The sequence below is a fragment of the Mytilus galloprovincialis genome, chromosome 5 (assembly GCF_965363235.1).
Source record: "Mytilus galloprovincialis chromosome 5, xbMytGall1.hap1.1, whole genome shotgun sequence".
NCBI classification, from domain to species: Eukaryota; Metazoa; Mollusca; class Bivalvia; order Mytilida; family Mytilidae; genus Mytilus; species Mytilus galloprovincialis.
In genome coordinates this window covers 63,054,270-63,074,766 of record NC_134842.1, presented here as the reverse complement: position 1 = coordinate 63,074,766, position 20,497 = coordinate 63,054,270, and the positions used below count along the sequence as shown (strand labels likewise).

The 20,497-nt window shown below is 31.6% G+C and overlaps 1 protein-coding gene across 3 annotated transcripts; it reads left to right on the top strand.

Moving 5' to 3' along the window:
• Positions 1 to 1,204: 1,204 nt before the first annotated feature.
• On the top strand, positions 1,205 to 19,351 carry LOC143076227 (uncharacterized). 3 transcript variants are annotated; one of them, XR_012978569.1, is made up of 8 exons: positions 1,205 to 1,294; positions 1,955 to 2,266; positions 6,725 to 6,840; positions 8,709 to 8,886; positions 10,332 to 10,460; positions 11,621 to 11,682; positions 13,104 to 17,015; positions 17,132 to 19,351. XR_012978569.1 is itself a non-coding variant. In XM_076251944.1 (7 exons), exons 1-7 carry the CDS (start codon positions 1,261 to 1,263, stop codon positions 13,224 to 13,226), a joined length of 954 nt encoding a protein of 317 aa, XP_076108059.1. In that variant the 5' UTR covers positions 1,205 to 1,260; the 3' UTR covers positions 13,227 to 19,351. The 3 variants fall into 3 exon arrangements, 2 of the variants coding, with proteins under 2 accessions (XP_076108059.1, XP_076108060.1); XM_076251944.1 differs by having other exon boundaries at positions 13,104 to 19,351; XM_076251945.1 differs by lacking the exon at positions 1,955 to 2,266 and having other exon boundaries at positions 1,206 to 1,294; positions 13,104 to 19,351.
• The last annotated feature ends 1,146 nt before the right edge of the window (positions 19,352 to 20,497 follow it).

The window sequence follows — 20,497 nt, the reverse complement described above, 5'->3', positions numbered from 1 at the left end:
TGGCGTGCAGAGGGTACAAAGAAGACAAAGTAATGACCACATTTGTATACCCTATTCAATCCATTAGGTTCTCAAAGAATGTCTAACACACTTTGCCCCAACTCGAGATAAAAAGAAAGGTAACAGTCTAGATCACTATACAGAAAAATGAAAACATGCTATCTAAGACTATTTATAATATCTGTACACTTAGTCATGTTAGTCCATTGATGTGTACTAATTGATATTTGATTTAATAGATGGAGTTATGTTAGTTCGATTTTTTTTATCTTGTTATGGTTTTGGAAATACGATTTCCGTGGTTTGTTTAAAAGTTGTACGGTTAAACTGTGCTGCCCTAGGTAAGGAAAAGGTTGAAATTGACCGTGTCATATTCTAATTCTTTTATTGTGCTTGTCCTAAGTCATGAGACAGAGGTTATCGTTGATAACGGACTTCATCAATTCTTTTTATTAGGAATTGTTTCACATTTAGTCATAGCAGGGTATTTTGTTGTATCATTTGATATCTTGAGTAAGGTGTGTGTGATAATTTAAAGCGTTCTATACGACATATGTTTTTCTCACGATCATTACTTTTGGTTGCTTAATTCCTCATCATATGGTCTAATGTGAAGTGGTGTTTGCTTTATAATCGTATTTCACTGCATGCCTTTCCTTGTATAAGATCGAAGATCATCGCTTAACCAATTAGACATAGTCGGTGATAAGGATTTTCACCAAAGCTGTTCGGTACAAAGTCGCGTTTGTAACCAAAGGATTTATATTTAAATTATAATAGACATTTTATGTAGATTTAGATTAAAATGATTTTCAAACATGATGTGTCAGTTTCATGTGAAACACCCATCAACGCAATTTCAAACCCTCTTGCTAACCAAAGTGCAACATTTGGACAAATGTTCGTGGTCTTCTATAAAGCCTTTCTGTGATACCGGCAAAATATCAGAAAAACAATACAATTTAAAAAAAAACAATTGAATCACATGATACATACATTGTATGTTGTGTACAAGGTAACATTTTGTACAAATTATATTTTGTACAAAATAATCGTACAAATTGTAATTTGTATTTTGACTTTGTACGAATTGTAATTTGTACAAACAATGATTGTACAAATTACAATTTGTACAAAATTTGACTAAAATTTACTTATAACTTGTACCATAATTTGTAGTATTCATATGCTTTTTTTAGATCCAGAAAGAAACCTGTATTGTCTCTTTTCTACGTAGTGTTTCATTTGTTATTCTCACTTATGGCTTGTGATGGCACACACCAACTGTCAGAAGGTATGTTAGTGTAAATGTACTATGAAAAAGGTTCACAGGAGTGAAATCAACTATGGAAGTCATAGGGAAAAATTTACATAAAATATTCACCTTTGTTGTCTCATTCTTAATTTTAGAATTAAGTATTGGATCTTTGACCGTCAGTTAATTCTAGCTTTTGTAAAAGATATATGAAAAGTATTCATGTATAATTCAGCAATGACAGAATTGTTAATTCCGTAAAATGAAAACAAAACCATTAGACAATAATAGCCTGGAATAAATTACCTGAATGGACAATGAAAGCACCAAATATAGAAGCTTTCAAGACCCTGATTACGTTATTTGGCTTTATTCATTTTTTAAAAAACTTTTTTGGATTCGAGCGTCACTGATGAGTCTTTTGTAGACGAAACACGCGTCTGGCGTATATACAAAAGTTAGTCCTGGTATCTATGATGAGTTTATATTCAAAGACAAAGGGTACAGAGCATAATAAAATACTAAAAACAAAATCAAAACGTTACGCAATTTTTTTTTAGTAAAAAGCTAGGGTGAGCGCACGTGATCCGAAATGAATAGCAGTTCAGGTTCCGTTAATGAAATAACCTGAAGCTAAAAAACCTGTGAAAACTGATATCGTGTTTTCTTCCGTACTAATCTTGAAATATTGTTTTGCAGTCAAGTGGAAGATTGCGAACGAAATCATTATATTCGGAAATACTGTGTTATTACATTGCAAAATAAATGTCGGAAGTTTCTGCAATGGCACATCCACTCGAAGATGGACAAAAGGAAAAAGACAAACCAATTTAGTACTGAATGGGACTCCCTCAGATTCGAAAAAGTACAAAGAGACAGTTGATAAAGACTGCTATGGTGCTACCCTTTATATTTATAGCTTTAACGAGAAGGATATTGATGCATACACATGCGCTCATGATTTCGATGAATATACTGACACCATTAAACTTCATGAAATCAAATACAGAAGTAAGATTTAATGCATTTATACTGTTACAACACGTGCTATAGAGTGAAAGAATCCTAGCAGAAAAAACACAACGTTATCTTCTTTTCAATCTTAATCAAATCAAATCTGATGAATTAGAACAAACGGGAAAATTTATTCCAAACCCTTATTATGCTAAAACATTCATTACTAATGGGAAATTGAAGTAATGTTCCGTATAAAGCGACTTCATTTGAAAGTATTAGGCTTTTTGGTTTGCAGATCATGCAGTGTTACAATTCAATCTCGGTGGCGCTATAACTTCCTGTAGTTATGCGTGAGAAGCATATAGTAATGCATCGACAGTACTTTTGGGTAATTCAAAATGTTATTGTACTCAAATTAATAAGGTACAATACAACAATGATTACATATCACTTCGAAGATTGACATTTATCTTACAAAACAAACTAGATGATTTAACAACAACATTATATTTACTTCTATATTAAAAAAATCAATTCAGAAACAAAGAAAAATGTAACACTCTATGAGCTGTTGATTATAATATGATTTTGATTATAAGTGACATGATTACTACTATTCTATTGGATTTATTAAGGATCAATTTCCCTCTCATACCGAAGCCACGGTGGGTATGGTTGTCCTGCGAGAGAACGTACTGTGCTGGTGATTTGGTCCTGTCAGGTGCTGGTGGGTCCTGATTCTGTGCTGGTGGGTTTGTTTACATTGTATCAGAACGGCAATAAAACGACTGTTTTGTTGCTTAATTTTTCTCTGATGCGTCATAAGTACTATGCAAAGTATATTACAACAATATTATATTGCAAAAGTCGTACAAGTTCGTTAAACGGAATTGTCCTGACGCTGTGCTGGTGATAAGAAAAACGGTCCTGGTACTGTGCTCCAATGTCCTGGTTCTGTGCCTTTATATTTTAGTTAAAAGAAGCATATATTCAAGATCATTGATGCTGCATTGTTATTGACTAATTAACTGTGGTCTGCTTTCTTGAAATTGACATTGTTGTGAATCTGTTTACTGTTATTATGAGAGAAAAAATACACCTATTTTTTAAATTAACTGTAATTTTATTTATTGGCCTGTTGATGGAACCCTTCTTGCCCCTTTTAAGATAAGAAAATATGTTAACGATTTTCGGGATTACGATCATTTTGCAAGATTACCAAAATACGTTGTAATTTATACAATACTTATATAATGCAGATGATGTGGTATGTTTGTTGTCAATGGAAAAATTTCCATAAGAAACAAAAGAAAGTATGTGTTAACAACCATACGTCATCGTACGACCTTCAACAATAACCGATAAAATAAAAATGTAAAAGGTTTTGCATAAAAATGGAGAGCAAAAATATAGAAAAAAGGACTTACTGAGCGTTTGAATCATATGTCTTTAGCAGCTTTAAACACATTTGTTTGTGAACAATTGAGTGCTGACTATAAGAATGACAATAGTATTGCGGGTTTGCTTGTTTTGCGGTTTTTTTTCGGGGGGGGGGGATGGGGGATGAGTTAATGCGAGGTTACAGTGAAAGTTTTAAGCTTGGAATAGTTTCCCGTAAGATTTAAAAGTTGTATTTTAAAAGAAAAATGTATCTTATAGCTATTAAGAATCACTTGCTGTATCTGTAAGATATTTTCAACATTTTTTTTTTGTCTGAAGGGTTATCAGGTATTTTTATTCGAAAACCTAGTACACACTAACAAAACTAAGATTTCTTAGCTTTTTCATTTCAAAATTCCAAAATAGCTTGTTAGCTAAACCGTGAGGTCATTGTTAGGTAAGGTAAAGTACCCTCCTTTCGAAGTAGCTTGGTCCTACAGACAGAAAGATGTGTCATTTGTCGGACTAGTCTACTCTTAAAGTAGGGTAGTTTACATAACTTACAATGACTTTTCTGTTCAGCAAGCAACATAACCAAAGTAATCCCTTTGTCTACACACTCATTGAAATTGGCTGTAATATTGCAAAAGTTCAAGCGATTGGGGCAAACTTACCGAGTAAAAAAAATCAAAATGTCTATCTACCTTGCACATTTTAGAAAATTCAGATCAGATAACGAAACTGGGTCCAGCAACATTTATAAGCAATTTAAGATTTTGACCCTCACAGTTTCCATTCACCACAAATATTCTCGTTACAACGAATCATTTAAATACAAAAATACGAGTTGCAGCCTTTGGTTATCTATTTTAAAATAATTGTATACGGATAAAGTTATGAAAGGCAGCAGGGTCATCTGGGTGAGGAGTCCGTGTCATCTGAAATAAATGCTAAGCATATATCTAGATAGCGACAGATAACCATGACATTAAAAAACTCTCTTCTTTTCGATTTTTTTCGAACAAATTGACACATAAAATGAATTATATAGTATTGTGGAATTTTTAACTAGTGTTCAATTCATTGGTTACACCTTTTACTAAAATAACAATCCTGTCAAGTATGAGCTGGGTAAAATATTTCAGAAAAGAAGATGGAAATGTGAAAGTTTCAGTGCGTCAGGTACAACAGCATACGAACAGCTTACATGCCTTGTCAGGGTGGAAGCTAAAAAGTCCACGAAAATTTGATTTAAAACCTTTATTCGTTCCAACAAAGTTAATGATATTTTGTTGAGGATTTAACCATCTACGACAAGATTTTTTTTTAGAATTTACAGCTCTTCTATAAATACATGCAAAGCAAACCTTGATTATATTGCTTGCTATGATTGTTTGGATGGTTGTAAACGACAGGTAAGTAGTTTGTTTACTATATACTAGAATTTGTTTGGACAATAAACATTAACTTCAATTCCTGTCAGTTTGTATTTGTCCAATCAAATCCCAGTATGTATTGAATCTCCGCCTACCTATTGTTTGAAAATATCCTTGGAGCAAACATAGCAAGCAAGTCAATCAAAGTTATTTTTTGCATGCTTTTAAAGAAGAGTTTTACTATATAATGCAAAGAAGCGTTTAAGTCTTTCGCCAAAAAATACTATCAATTTCTTTTTGTCCTATGTAAACTTCCGTACCATTTCCTTCCATTCATGATCATTAAATTGAACTGTAAAATATTTCTTGGTACCTTCTTAATTCCTTTATAAGTCTTATGTAAACATAATTATGACAATAACTATTGTGAACACAAGATTCACTGCACACTTTTAATTAAAGTTCTGCTTAATCAAACATTAAAATGTGAACTTAAGTTTTGAGACTTTTTAAATCGACACGATTGGGATTTTTGCATATGAGAACATGGTTTATCTATAAGTTGAAAATGCGGCTTTGAACTAGCTTTCAGTACCTGTGAGCATTTGTTGTTCAATAATGTGTGTCTTTGTGTTATTATTTTTGTGATAAATTGTAGTGTTGCTACACCACTGTAACAATGAAGGAGAAAATGGGAAAATGGGGGGGGGGGGGGGTTGAGTAAGTGTGGAGGTGTATGCGGAGCGCTAACAAACATGTCTATGCAGCATGGGCTTTGATCATTGTTGAAGCATCAATGTAAGGGGCATTTAATATCTTAATAAAACTATTCTTATTTTAGATACTATATATTGTTATCTGATATTGGACGAAAGATGTTGCCCTTTTATGTAATTGTGTAATACAAGTAACGAACATTTGAAAACACATATTAAACAGTCAAATGGATGCACAAGAGCTAAAATAGGAGTCATAGATCCTATTGACAATAATTATCTGCCCAATTTTATTGATTTTGTAACATTTGTTTCAAATATGAGCAACTTCTTATCCAAAATCACCAGCACCGTATCAGGACCCACCAGCACAATGACAGGACCCACCAGCACAGTATCAGGACATGAATAAATTGAAAAAATGCTAAATTTTAATAAATTGCAATGTTTTTTCACAAAATAGTTTTGTCGTGTGGATTGCGGTATAGAAAGCGGACTCTATGAGCATTTTTGTTTTATTTTTTCAGTTCGAGATTTTCTGAAAATGAGCATTTTTGTGTTACGCTTACTGAAACAGTTTAGAGGGTCAACTTTTTAATGGTTTACATATAAACCCATAAGAAACAAAATTGAAAAATCTCAACTGTTTTCTTCTATTTTTTATGAGTGAAAACGTCAAAAATCATCATTTTCGTCTTTGTTTTTTCATTGATCACCAGCACCCGTCAGGACCGAATCACCAGCACAGAACATTCTCTCGCAGGACAACCATACCCACCGTGGAAGCTAGGACACGGATTTCTTTCTCTCTCTGTTTCCAATGTTTTAGTCTGCGATCGTAATGATAATTTCAAATCATTTAAAATTTTAACGTAGAAGCAATTCTGTTTTTATCCCCCCTCCAAAAAAAAAAAACCCCAAAAAATGGAATAAGATAATACATCGTATTATACAAAGAATAGAATATTCTGAAGTGAACATTTCTAATATTTCTTCGTTTGCTTCAAGTTACCTTTTTTTTAACTTCACTCTTAATTAAGGTTACCCAGATGTTAGAGAAATCAAGACAGAATTACAATGTAACAATCAGAAATTACTGTGGACGTTTGATCTTCTAGACATTTATCCTATTGCTACCTGTACCTTTCACACAGAGGTTTGTATCTCTTTTTCCGTCTTATTCTGCTTATAAAGTTCACATTTAAATTTTTTTTTATTCGATGGAGTATGCAGTAAATGATCATACCTTCTATAGATTAAGATATGATGATGAACGATCGATTCTGTATGGAATACTTACAATGATAAAACGTTAGATGAAATGGCTTGATTGACCGGAATGGTCCGAAACATGAAAACAACTAATATGATAAGAAAAAACAGCAGGATACATATCTAAGAGTACCTAACAAGTTATTGAAATTAATGTTGATAATAGTATTCTCGACGAATGGAGTAGTAGTATTAATAAGTTTACATGCAACAGGTTTGGTGAAGGGATGTCCTTAACTGAACCAATGTTTGAGCTATACTATTGCAAACAATAAAGTTTAGTGTCGAAGAATGTAATACAAATACAAAAAATACAGATAATATCATAACAAAAAGAAAAAGAGTTTATTTGTAAGTGTCCTATCAAAAAATCCAAAAATGTCTAAACATGATGCCAATATGTCACAAATTTATTTATCAGATTATTAAAAAGCAAGCATGAAACAAAGTTTCAGTTCACATATAAAAACAGTGCATTTTCTCTTGGGCAATTGTTGGTTTGCATTGCAGCACTCACCACACTAAATGTGACCTATCGAATTAGACTATTTACCAGATTTGTTATAACATGAGCAACACGACGGGTGCCACATGTGGAGCAGGATCTACTTACCCTTCCGGAGCACCTGATATCACCCCTGGTTTTTGGTGGGGTTCGTGTTGCTTATTCTTTAGTTTTCGATGTTGTGCCATGTATACTATTGTTGTCTGTTTGTCTTTTTCATATTTAGCCATGGCGTTGTCAGTTTATTTTCGATTGAGTTTGACTGTCCCTCTTGTATCTTTCGTCCCTTTTTTAATCAGTAGGATGATTTACTACTTGTGGAGTAAACAAAGAGACCAACCGACATTTAACTAGAAACAAACAAGAATTGGATTTTTAATCCAACCTCATAATCCTGATCATTGAAGATGAACTATCGTAGATTCATTAGTATTTGTTGGATACCAATTTTCGTAGGTTTTGTAGGTACAGATGAAATACAAAGGAGTAAGTTCAGTAAGACTCATTTTTGGCCCCAAAATACAGCAGTTTTACAAAATTGTTAAAATGTAAAATTTTAGTTATTTAATGGACAGTAGAATGCTTCTGCTACATAAATATGGGTGTTTTGACAATACAATGCACATATATCGGGTACTAGCACCAATAAGTCATGCCAAATTACTGAAATCTTCATAATTCTAGCATTTTAGTTAAATTTTAGACGGTTTTGGCCGCTTTCGTGTTCATCCTAAATATTGAAACGTAAGTTGTATTTGATGATAATACATAACATATATAAAGGTTGAGGATAAACACGGATGCGGCCACTTTCATTTTTGACAAAAACCATCTGAAAAGTGACATTTTTCGGCATATTTGGTAGATTTGTCATATTTAAGCTTGAATCGGAACGTTTTTAATGACTAAATTAGTTAAAATCTTTCACATAAATTAATTGAATCAAATGAAATAGTCACTTAAGTGTTTAAAAAGTGGTCAAAATCTTTTGTCAGATGAATCTGAAATTTGAGGCCAAAATCGGTCCTTACCGGACCTACTCCTTTGAATGTTCAATGAAATACAAATTGCTATCAGGTTATATACTGACTTTTGCAAAACCATTTAACTCACATATCCACGAAAAGGCAAGTTTTTAGCAAGCTAGGAAAATGAGCAACCACGAAGATAATTAATCTACAGTATCTGAACCACTCTGTAACCAATGTTTTTTATTTGTGTAATCTTCTAAGATATCTAATATACAGGATGAAAATGGTACACTAGAAGGTAGAACACACAATTCGTCTGGAAGTCTCTTTTCAAGCGAATACAGACTAAACTGTACTCTGCAAGACGGCAATTGCAAAGGTGTTATACACGTACTCTGCTATATAGACGACAAAATTATAGACATAAATAATCGTACCTACGATTGTTGTAAAGGTGAGCAACCTTTTTTTAATTATTGATTTTCATAAAAAAATATTACACCAAAAATGTTGTTTATGTTTAAACGATGGAAATTTACCTTTTTAGTAACCTTTTATTCTAACGTTCTATGAAATAAGTTCAATGTGAAGTTTACATGATACTAGTTTACAAATCCTTACATGTGTTGCTCGGTCCCAGGTTTCCAATGTTGAGTTTTGTAGACTGTTGTTGGCCTTTCGCCATTTTTTTGGTTATTGCCTTTTTAGTTTGTCTTCGATATATGAGTTTGAATATCGCTTTTTATGAAAGTATTGTTGGTGGATAAAAACTGTGTACTCCTGAGTATATTATCAATTTAACGAAATAAAAATACTCATGCATTTACTCAGGTACAGTAACTGTTGCAATTGTTTTTTTTAATTTTTGATGGCATGAACACCTCTAATAAATCAAACATAAGCGTAGAGTGTAATTGGAAAACCAACAATAATTTTTGGACTGGATGGTTAATTTGATACAAACGAATCATACAAATATATACCTCATAATATAGTATACTACTATTTCTACATTGGCTAGAGGTATAGGGGAGGGTTGAGATCTCACAGACATGTTTAACCCCGCCGCATTTTTGCGCCTGTCCCAAGTCAGGAGCCTCTGGCCTTTGTTATTCTTGTATTATTTTAATTTTAGTTTCTTGTGTACAATTTGGAAATTAGTATGGCGTTCATTATCACTGAACTAGTATATATTTGTTTAGGGGCCAGCTGAAGGACGCCTCCGGGTGCGGGAATTTCTCGCTACATTGAAGACCTGTTTGTGACCTTCTGCTGTTGTTTTTTTTTCTATGGTCGGGTTGTTGTCTCTTTGGCACATTCCCCTTTTCTATTCTCAATTTTACTTTCAATCCATCATGCAACAAAAGTGACCATCATGTCGAGGTAAGTTGAATCACTGTTGCATCAAACTGGTAACCTCTTTCTGTCTATACTATAGGTATATCATCATTAACACTTTATTTTTATCAACTTTGTAAAGAACTTTTTAAGAGAACCTGATATGAGCTTTAGTCAGGAATCTGATGTTCATAAGTTGCCGTTTGTTGATGTGGTTCATAAGCGTTTCTCGTTTTTTTAAATGGATTAGACCATTAGTTTTCCCGTTTGAACGGTTTTCCATTAGTCATTGTTTGGGCCCTTTATAGCTTGTTATGTGGTGTGAGCCAATGCTCCATGCTTGAAGACCGTACTTTGACCTATACTAGTTTACTTTTATGGATGAATGGAGAGTTGTGTCATTGTCACTCTTACCACATATTCTTATATCTATCTAATCCGAAAATAATGAAACTTCATGTACGAAACATCTTTCTTTATACATACAAAGATAAAATAATGATATAAGTTTTGCATATAAGCACTATCTCTTTGCATAAGGATATATGTTGCGATTTCTAGATTTTAAACGAAATGCAGAAAAGGATGATGTCACTTCCAGTATTATCCCGGTAGTCCTGGTAACTACATGTACCTGTATTGTAGTAGCATTTGTTGTAGTTGGAATACGGTGGTTCTTAAAGGGAAAAGGTATTAATACAATGCAACATTTTAAAAATTATATTGTATTGTATATAGAAATAACATTTATAGGAATTTAATTAAGTCATTTTGTTTTAATGCTGTAGATGGAAGAAAGCAACTTTTATTGGATATTCAAATAGTGTTGAATTTGCTAAAACATCTAACAAATTCACCGACCGGACGTCGAAGGAAATAAAAACATACATGTACTTTATTTTTTTCACAAAAAAGAATATTTACATATCTTAGAGTATTTTTCAGTTGCTGACAGCTTATTCAAAGTCAATAAGAACTCATGTATCTAAGACTGAAATTTCTATCAATACACATTCAATGTATAACTAATTTAGTGTTTAAAAAACATGATCTTGTGCAATGCCAAACTAAAGGAACCAACAGATTGAACAATAACACGAATAATACTTAGTATGGTTTAATTTATATTGAACACATTTAAAATATCTATACAAAAAAACATTCAAAGAATGATCTAATTGTACCGATGAATTTGTGTCATTAACATTTAAGAATAAGTTAATTTAAAGAGTAAATAATTTATACCCGAATAAAATCGAGATTTTCCGGTTTGGTAAATAGCATCACTGTAAAAATCAATTAGCTTTCCATTTGAAATAATTTGTTTATGGCTACAACAAAAATTAATTAAAAGAATTTATTAAAGGTATTAAGTATTTTGTTGAAACTAAATCCTGATTCAATGTACCAGTAGTACACATTTAACACTCATCGAAATCCGTAATGCCACAATAACGGGCATAGCGTATACAAGTAATGTGTAGACAGCTGGTTTTCTCCAAAACTTTGCTTATGTATTGATGATATTTTGAAAAGGTAACAATGATTAAGATAACCAACTCATAGTAAAAAATGCAATCTTTGAAGACAAGCATAGCATTACAAACTATATGAGATTTTCTGTTATGATTCCCTTCCAAACTTTCATACACGTATACCTTTATAAACAATATGTGCGTGAACTTTAACAAACACACATTTCTGTTCCGAATCAAATGAAATCGCCATTAATATTACACAGACATTGGGAGAACATTTTGACTGTTACACGTTACAATAGAATTTTTTTTTCTAACATCTACCTTTGATATTATCGGATCATATATAATTATGTAATATTGTTCTTTCAGTTATTCGCCAAAAAATATTACGGAATAACAATGAGGCTTTAGTTATGGAAACTGAGCATAAGGTAACTAATTGTATTTGATACAGCAATCTAGAAAGGACAAAAGATGTCGAAACTTTTGTAAATTGTTTTTATAAAATATTGATAATTATTCATACTATTTACGCAATTGTCACAACAAAATCCGTCTTTTGAAGGCACAAATTATTTATTGATAATAAGCTCCACTAGTGCTGTCTACATAAGAGAATTGTTTAAATGCCTGGTGCATGTGTGAATTATACAGGGTTTCAGAGGGCGCAGATGTAATTCCAAAATCTGAAATTCAACTGTGTTCTCTATTTGACAATTATAGACACTTGATACGTAAAAGTAATAAACACATCCGTTTTTTCAAGTTTATTATCTTTCTTTTTCATTTTTTATTGGTCTTCCTGTAGTTCCAACTACATGCATACGTACATTATAATAAGACATACATGTAAGTGAATGCCATGATATGTATGGTATTGTCATAATTGTTGTTATGCGAATAAGAAATAGTAAAGATTAACAGGTGTACGATGTGAATACATAGTATTTGATACATCTAAAGAATATATTGGAGTTCATTAAATATATAATCATATTCAAGTAAATCAAATAACTTCCATAAATCCCCCTCCAAAAATCTGTCTATAATTGTCAAATAGAGAACACAGTTGAATTTCAGATTTTGGAATTACATCTGCGCCCTCTGAAACCCTGTATAATTCACACATGCACCAGGCATTTAAACAATTCTCTTATGTAGACAGCACTAGTGTAGTTCCAACTACATGCATACGTACATTATAATAAGACATACATGTAAGTGAATGCCATGATATGTATGGTATTGTCATAATTGTTGTTATGCGAATAAGAAATAGTAAAGATTAACAGGTGTACGATGTGAATACATAGTATTTGATACATCTAAAGAATATATTGGAGTTCATTAAATATATAATCATATTCAAGTAAATCAAATAACTTCCATAAATCCCCCTCCAAAAATCTGTCGACAAATGGCTCGTGTTTGTCTTTAAAAATATATGAATATTCTACAATTTCCAGACGTCTTTTTCAAAAATTTAAGAAAAGCTTGGACATATATTACCATTCTTTCTAAATGAGTGATCTTAACATAATTATTGTAATATTTTGCCTGTAGAGTACAATAATTTATATATATATATGTATAGCACAAGTTGGTGTCGAACACACTATAGTTTGAACAGTCATTTGATATACACACACCCGTACAAGATTAATAAATTTGGAATTGACAATCTTTCTGCCGAAATAAGTATTTTATTTGTGATTTGTATAAATTGGCCGGTGCCAACCTCCACTGATAATTTCAATTTGCAGAGTACATCGCTAGTCTAGTAGCAGATGTTTTCGAACTTGGTTGCTTTTACTTCGATGATGATATATTTGATGATATTTTTGATTTTCAGTTGCTGGACCAAAACAATTCTGAACAAGTGATCAATAAAAAAGTCGATCCTGTTAATGGCTCAGATGAGTCACTTAAGGTGCAAATAGATTCACAGAACGTTGATTATGGTACCACAGAGTAAGGGGAAGTAGTGCGTTCAGTCCAGCGATTTATTGCATACGTAACAGTTTCAGGGGAGGTAATGACGTTACTAACGTAAAATGTTTTTTGTCAAGATGACAAACGACGACACATATGGAAAAGATTTACTTTCGACTGATATAATTATTAACTTAAAAATAAGTGCATTAATCCTTCTTTTTAAAATGACATATGGTTTGAAGATGAATATATTCCGGAGATATTATTTAATTTGAAATTAGGTAAATTTACAGCAATAAATGCTGGGTAAAATCCGCTTGTGTTTATTTGTTAAACGAAAACGTCAGAGATGTCTGTTCAAAGGATATAAATGTCCAAGAAACTGAAGTTTTGATTAAATTTCTAAAATATTTAGCCCATTTATCTCTACAATTATCACATGAAGGTATATTTTCTAGATAGTTTTTTTCATCATGTACATGAATTCAGTTCTGATATTCAGAAAACTTGTGTCACAGACGTTTGTAAATAAAAGTTCATTCTTCCAGTTTTATGTTTTGTAAGGTGACTCATTAGTATTATAACTATGCTCAATTTGTGACAGTGATTGCATGTCATATTTGTATTTTCTTTATTTAAATGATAAAAGCTTGAAATAATTGTTTAAGACCAAAAATAATAATATTAGGACACAAACAAAATAAGTGAAAACTCATTACAAACAGTGTTATTTTTTGTTTGCAATATCATGAATACGATACAATGAACGGGGAAACTATATGCTATGAAACTAAGAAAGCACACATTCGAGCATTTTGGTTGGACGAAAAAGTTGTAAGTATGTACTTTAAAATGATTTTTTTTATTTCCTACGGCAATTGCATCGGCTGATTGTACATATCGTTATTACAGTTATTTAGAGTGTCCGTTAAGGTGGTATGAGAGTCTCAACTGAAAAGTATAAATTTCATTCATACTTTTCCAAAATGTAGTATATGTTGTGATAATAAAAATATAATAGAAATGATAGGTCACCGGACATTTTGTCAATGTACAGGTTGTGACAAAATAATACATTGTGTATGGATTGTAAAGGATAAACATCATTATATGAAGAAGCTAAAATTAATGATAGAATTGTAAAATAAAATACAGGAAGATAGATTTTAGTAAATGCTTTGAGAAAATCAAAAGAAAAGATAGGTTCCCCGTGCGTTTTTTTCCGGCTAAAATATAGAAAAGCAAAATTTCATGTAAATTCCTTCAGAAATGCACAATTTCAGAAACATCTCCCCTTACAATTTAAAAACTTTAAAAATCAAGAAAAAATTAGCTACGCTTGTTAAAATACCAATATTTATAAGTTAAAATCTTTGAAAATTTATTCTTTTAAATGTAAATTCTGATTGGTTATCTACATTACTCGTCAAATTTTGCAAATTTTGAAATCTATTCCTAAGGTTCTCTTAATTTACAATCCAAGATGGCGAAATACACCCATACTACCTTAATTATTCTTTATTTATAAGTTATTTCTGTATAGCATTTTAAAGTGCACGAAGAGTCATGCATAAGGACAAATAAAAAAAAATACTGATTTTCCATTGATCGAGAAGTGGTGAGTATGTTTTGATTATCAGTTTAACAACTTTTTAAAATTGTGTATCATACGCATACACGTCATGTTTGTTCGTTTGTAAGTGTACTGCAAGTCTTTGTTTTGCTATTGTATATTAAGAAACAACCACGGCTTCAGTCTACTTTTTGTCAATTTTTCCATGTTTTAAATTGTTTTATAATAACTCTCGTTGCTCTCTGTATAAATGTAGTAAACACATATTTTAATGATTTAATGTATCCTCGAATCTTTGAAATGAATTTATGTTTTATTTTTTACTCTCGCTTACAGTTCTACTATTATCATAATAATTACTATTAAGATTGTACTTGACGTTGTGTTTGTTTTCCATGACATATTGAACGTATTAGGGCATAATGTTGTTTTACTTATGCGCGCAGCTTTGGATTACCTCTGCGCGCATCGATTTTACAGGTAACACAGGTAGAAATAGAGTTAATTAAAAAAAAGAAATTGTAAATTCATATTTCAATAGCTATTGCACTAAAATATATTTACAAAGTGATTGTGATAATAGTTATCAAAACTATCAGGATTATAATAATGATACATTTAGTACGTCAGACGCACGTTTCGTCTACATAAGACTTATCAGTGGCGCTCATAAATCCCACAGTTGATAGTTTATCAAATAACATTAACGGTCCCAAATTTTCTTGCACCAGATGCTCATCCGACAATACATGTCTCTTCAGTGATGCTCGTGGCCAAAAATAGCTTTTTTGCGAATATTCAGATTGAATATTATTCTGTGTCCTTCATGTCTTTTTAAATAGTGTTCGCTTTTGTATAGAAGCTAATACAGTTTGGAAATTTGGCCAATCAAATAGCATGGACCTTCGTTTATCACAAACTTAGGGGGCTCTGGGTCGATGTCAATAGTGGAAAATCATAGTGTACGATGGATGGAACACTTAAGTCAGAGAATTCTTATAAATAAGTGTCGTAAAGAATTAGAAAAGCAGGATAAAATTAGCAAACATTGAACGGCCATTCTAAATGATAATTTGAATTTTACATATGAATCCAATTTATAAGACTTGAGAGGCAGATGATTATTGCGGCTGCATTGAGGTTGTAAAGAAAAATTAACTGAAAGGTCTATAAAATTAGTATTTACCTGAATTTACCTATAAAAGAAATGCGCTCAAATGAAATCGATAGTTGCGTACATACGTAATGATTTTTAAGCGCAAATTTAAGAACGTTATAGGCTCCGTTCTATAATTTTTGGTGTTTTTTATATTTTTATCCGTTTCAGAACTTACCTTTTTCTACTGTTTGGTTATCGAACCTTTTTGACAACTTGTAACATTTTGTATTGGCTCTGAACATTTGTTACTTTTTTTTGTGTACAATATGACTTTCTGAATTCATATCATGTTTCATCCATGTCTTTGCTTTTAAAATATATGCTTTTGTTTTATTTTTTCATGCGTTACAAACTGTTTTCATATCTACGTTACATAACTTATTTAATTTGTGATTAAGGTTTTTATTTATGTACAAATTTATGGAATAAATGAATAATAACCCCAATACCAAAATGTTCTACATCATATCCTTCATCTATAAGGGGTATGAGTCTAGCACCATTTACAAACAAGATGTATTCTTAATTGAGAGATTAGTTAAATTGTTTGAAAGGGAGATCAGGAATGATAAGCGCAATGTTTTTTTTTTGTATAGACAAAAGTCCAATATCATATAACTACTGTTACATCAATGATATAAACATGTAAAATTGTCAAAATATTTAGTTTATATAGATTTCGAAATAGCATATGACATAATTAAAAGAGTAATGTTGTTTCAAAAGCCTAAAAATGAAGTTTATATACTGTCTCTAAGATCTATATTCTTATGTATAATATATTCAAATGGTGTTTATAAGGTTTTGTTTTATCATCTATTATTTTTAATATATAACAATAATTTATATGGCTGATAATATTAATGCTTTGAATATTAGTTTTAACATGGACGAATAAAATTTAGATATAATGTTATATGACGTTGATGTTATGTGATGGCTAAGAATAAAGAAAATTTGCTTAAAATGCATATGTTGGATGTGCTTAGTAAATAGTAGTGTCTTAATCATGAGCTGACAGATTATATTAATAAATCTAAGATCATGCATTTAAGAAATCTATCTGTGTACAGACTAATTCTAGTTTTCTTATTCAGGTGGAAATGTTATATAATGCGTAAAAATTATTAATATTAGGCTTGGTGCTGACCAATTTGTTTTAGATTACAGTTGATGGCCAACACAGTAGCAACATACGACAGTAGAGCATTAGGTTTGGTCACTGAAAAGAAATAAATATCATGTAGCTTTCCAGCACAAAAAAAATCAAAGCTGTACGATTATATGGTATAGTCAGTTGTTAGTTATAGTGCAGGTATTTGGAGATCGAGAATCTTAAAAGACCAAGTGAGCTTTTCTCATCACTTAATATCCGTCGTCCGTCGTCATCATTAACTATTATAAAAATATTAAATCTACTGGGCCAAACTTGCCCCGAATCAATATAGGGATATCTTGATAAAACATGTTTCATATGAACTCGCCTGTCTATCAAAATTGCTAAAATGACAAAAAAAAAATGTAATATAGAGGCAAAATGCAAGTTTTGTCTTTTATTTTAAAAATTGTTATAAAAAGTCAGGAATCTGATGTACAGTAGTTTTTCGTAGATGTTTCTCGTTAGTCGTTTTTATATAGATTATACCGTTTGTTTTCCCGTTTGAATGGTTTTACATTTCTAATATTTGGGGCCCTTTATAGCTTACTGTTCGGTGTGAGACAAGGCTCCGTGTTGAAGGCCGTACCTTTACTTATAATAGTTGTCTTTTATTAATTGTTATTTGGATGGAGAGTTGTATCATTGGCACTCATACCACATCTTCCTATATCTATAAATAGAGTAAATCCGACATGAGCATAAATGTCAAGAATGTTGAGGTCCATAAGCGCCAAAACTCATACTCCTAATGGATATAATTTTAAATTATATATTATGAAAAGAATTGCCTATTATCGTGAAAACTTTAATAGGTAGAGAGAAATTTAAAAAAGCAAGTATGATCGACAAATCAGTCGATGTCAATCATGCTAATTATAGTTACTGCCTTTTGGGGAGGAGTTTTACCATTTCTTTGCTCTTTTGCCTTATGTTTGAAAATAAAAACAAGTTGGAGAAAATCGTTCGACAACTCCCATTTGTAGTTATTACCCTTTAATGATGATTTTCCGCCGATTTTGTTGGCGTTTTTCCCCTTTTATGATAACAATAATAATATATAAATAGACACTTTAAATCATAGAAATGATAAGCAATGCAAGATCTACTAACACAACAAATATTGCCGATATAGTTAGCAAACTGTCACACTTTACAAGTGATTGTCCTTAAATTAGGATTTTCTAACCCTCTTTTGTGTTTTAACATAAACAAAAGCATGTAGAGAGAAACTAAATAATCAGCAAAACACGATTAACATCGATTTTAGTAATTAACTATATTCTAGTTTACAGTGTTGGAGAGTGTCATTTGTTGAAAATACACATAGACCAAGGTAAGCGACACAGGTTCCTTCGAAAATTCGTGCTTCTAGTTAGAGACCTATATATAGTGCGTCTTAAAAGTCTCTCGTACCTCTTTTTAAGATGGTTTTCATTGTAAATGTTTTCTTTTATGTACCAAGTCAAGAAAGTGGCAGTTGTTATCTTATAGTTCGTTTCTGTGTGTGTTGCATTGTCATTTTGATTTTTTTGTTGCACTCCAGTGTTTCTGTTGTTTCGTTGTTTTCTTCTTTTAGTTGATGTGTTTATCTCAGTTTTAGTTTGCAACCCGGATTTGTTTTCCCTTAATCGCATTATTATTTTCGAATACCGGTATAATACTGTTGCCTTTATTAATGTGTTATTCTGTGAATCTTACTTGTTTGAAGTTGTGAGACTAAATCTAATCTAATGTTGAATCATGAATCATGCTGTTTTGTAACTGAGACAAATGAAAATATCACCTGGTATATAACGTGGGTAAAATTTCATACACTAGAAAACTGGAATAATTCTTCTTGAAAACAAGTATATTTTCATAAATCTGTGATATGCACAATTATATCGATATAAGTGAAAATGTGCACTTTGTAAATCTATCAAATTGCAAATTGGCCAAATAATTGTTTTCTACAGTTGCATTTGTTTTCCTCTTTATTATTAGTTCCCTGGTTTAGGAATATAACGAATTTGAATAATTACAAAGAAACTCAAAATTTTAAAACGGCAAAACTGAATCTTACAGATTTCGTGACCTAGACTGGGCAAATTTTACTTTTATCACTTGATTTTCCTTGTATATATTAAATGTAGAATTATCACCTTTTCAATGCATAAATATAGAGAGAGTGTGTAAAGTTTAACTGATGTTCTGAAACATGATTTACATATGAACGTTTACAGTATGTATTTCTACATTTGTATGCTGTTTTGGAATAAAAATTTCATGCTTACATGTACATTTGTTATTGTTTTTTCCTTCTTGGTAAGACAAACTGTTCCTGAAAATATGCTTGGGTATGTTGTTTAATTACAACTATAAATGACCAAAATACCACTTCATAAGTAAACAAATCTACCTAGAATATACTGAATAGAAAACGAAATAGATTAACCCTGGACACTATAGAGGTGAAATATAATGCGGTCCGGGGGAAAATAAGAACATTTATTATACTTTAAACTCGATCGAATATTATTGATTAAAGCGTGCTACCCAAAGCCATATTTCAAGCTTACGTTAGGAAATCATCAATTGGATTTCATTATTTTATCAGTTGAGAAGATAATTAATACCAATTTTTGTTTGGTTTCGGGAGCGTTTCGACATGCATACAAAGCTGTAGGTAAAATATATTAACGAACACTCTCCAAATTTTCTACCAAAGCTAACTGATTTAGATGAGACACAAATAACTGAGTGAATTGAAAAACTAAATCAAGCATAAATCTAAGCTTCTTTGTCTGATAGCAGATTGACACTACTTTGACAGTAACTCATTGAATACTGAAGGATGATATCCTGGTAGAAAGTATGGTGATTGCTATGTAAAACAATCATTTTGATATAGAAGTGGATACTTTTCCGATTACCAAATATAAATTCGAAACAGCTTAAGCCCAAATGTGAACAATGTCTTATCAGAGAATTCGATTTATAGGTAAATGTTGCAACCTAGAGGAATATGATGGACATGTAGTTGTGTAATGATTGAAAGTTTAATGTTAAATCGACCTCGAACAACATTCTAAATTATGGTGAAGCATCTTATTTCAGAAGTAAATGTAGAGAAAATTACCGTATCTATGATATGTAAGGTCAATGTGGAAGATCAGCAGCTGTATTATCAGCACATTAGTTATAAAAGAGGGACGAAAGATACCAAAGGGACAGTCAAACTCATAAATCTAAAATAAACTGACAACGCCATGGCTAAAAATGAAAAAGAAAAACACAAAAACAATAGTACACATGACACAACATAGAAAACTAAAGAATAAACAACACGAACCCCACCAAAACTAGGGGTGATCTCAGGTGCTCCGGAAGGGTAAGCAGATCCTGCTCCACATGTGGCATCCGTCGTGTGGCTAATGTGAT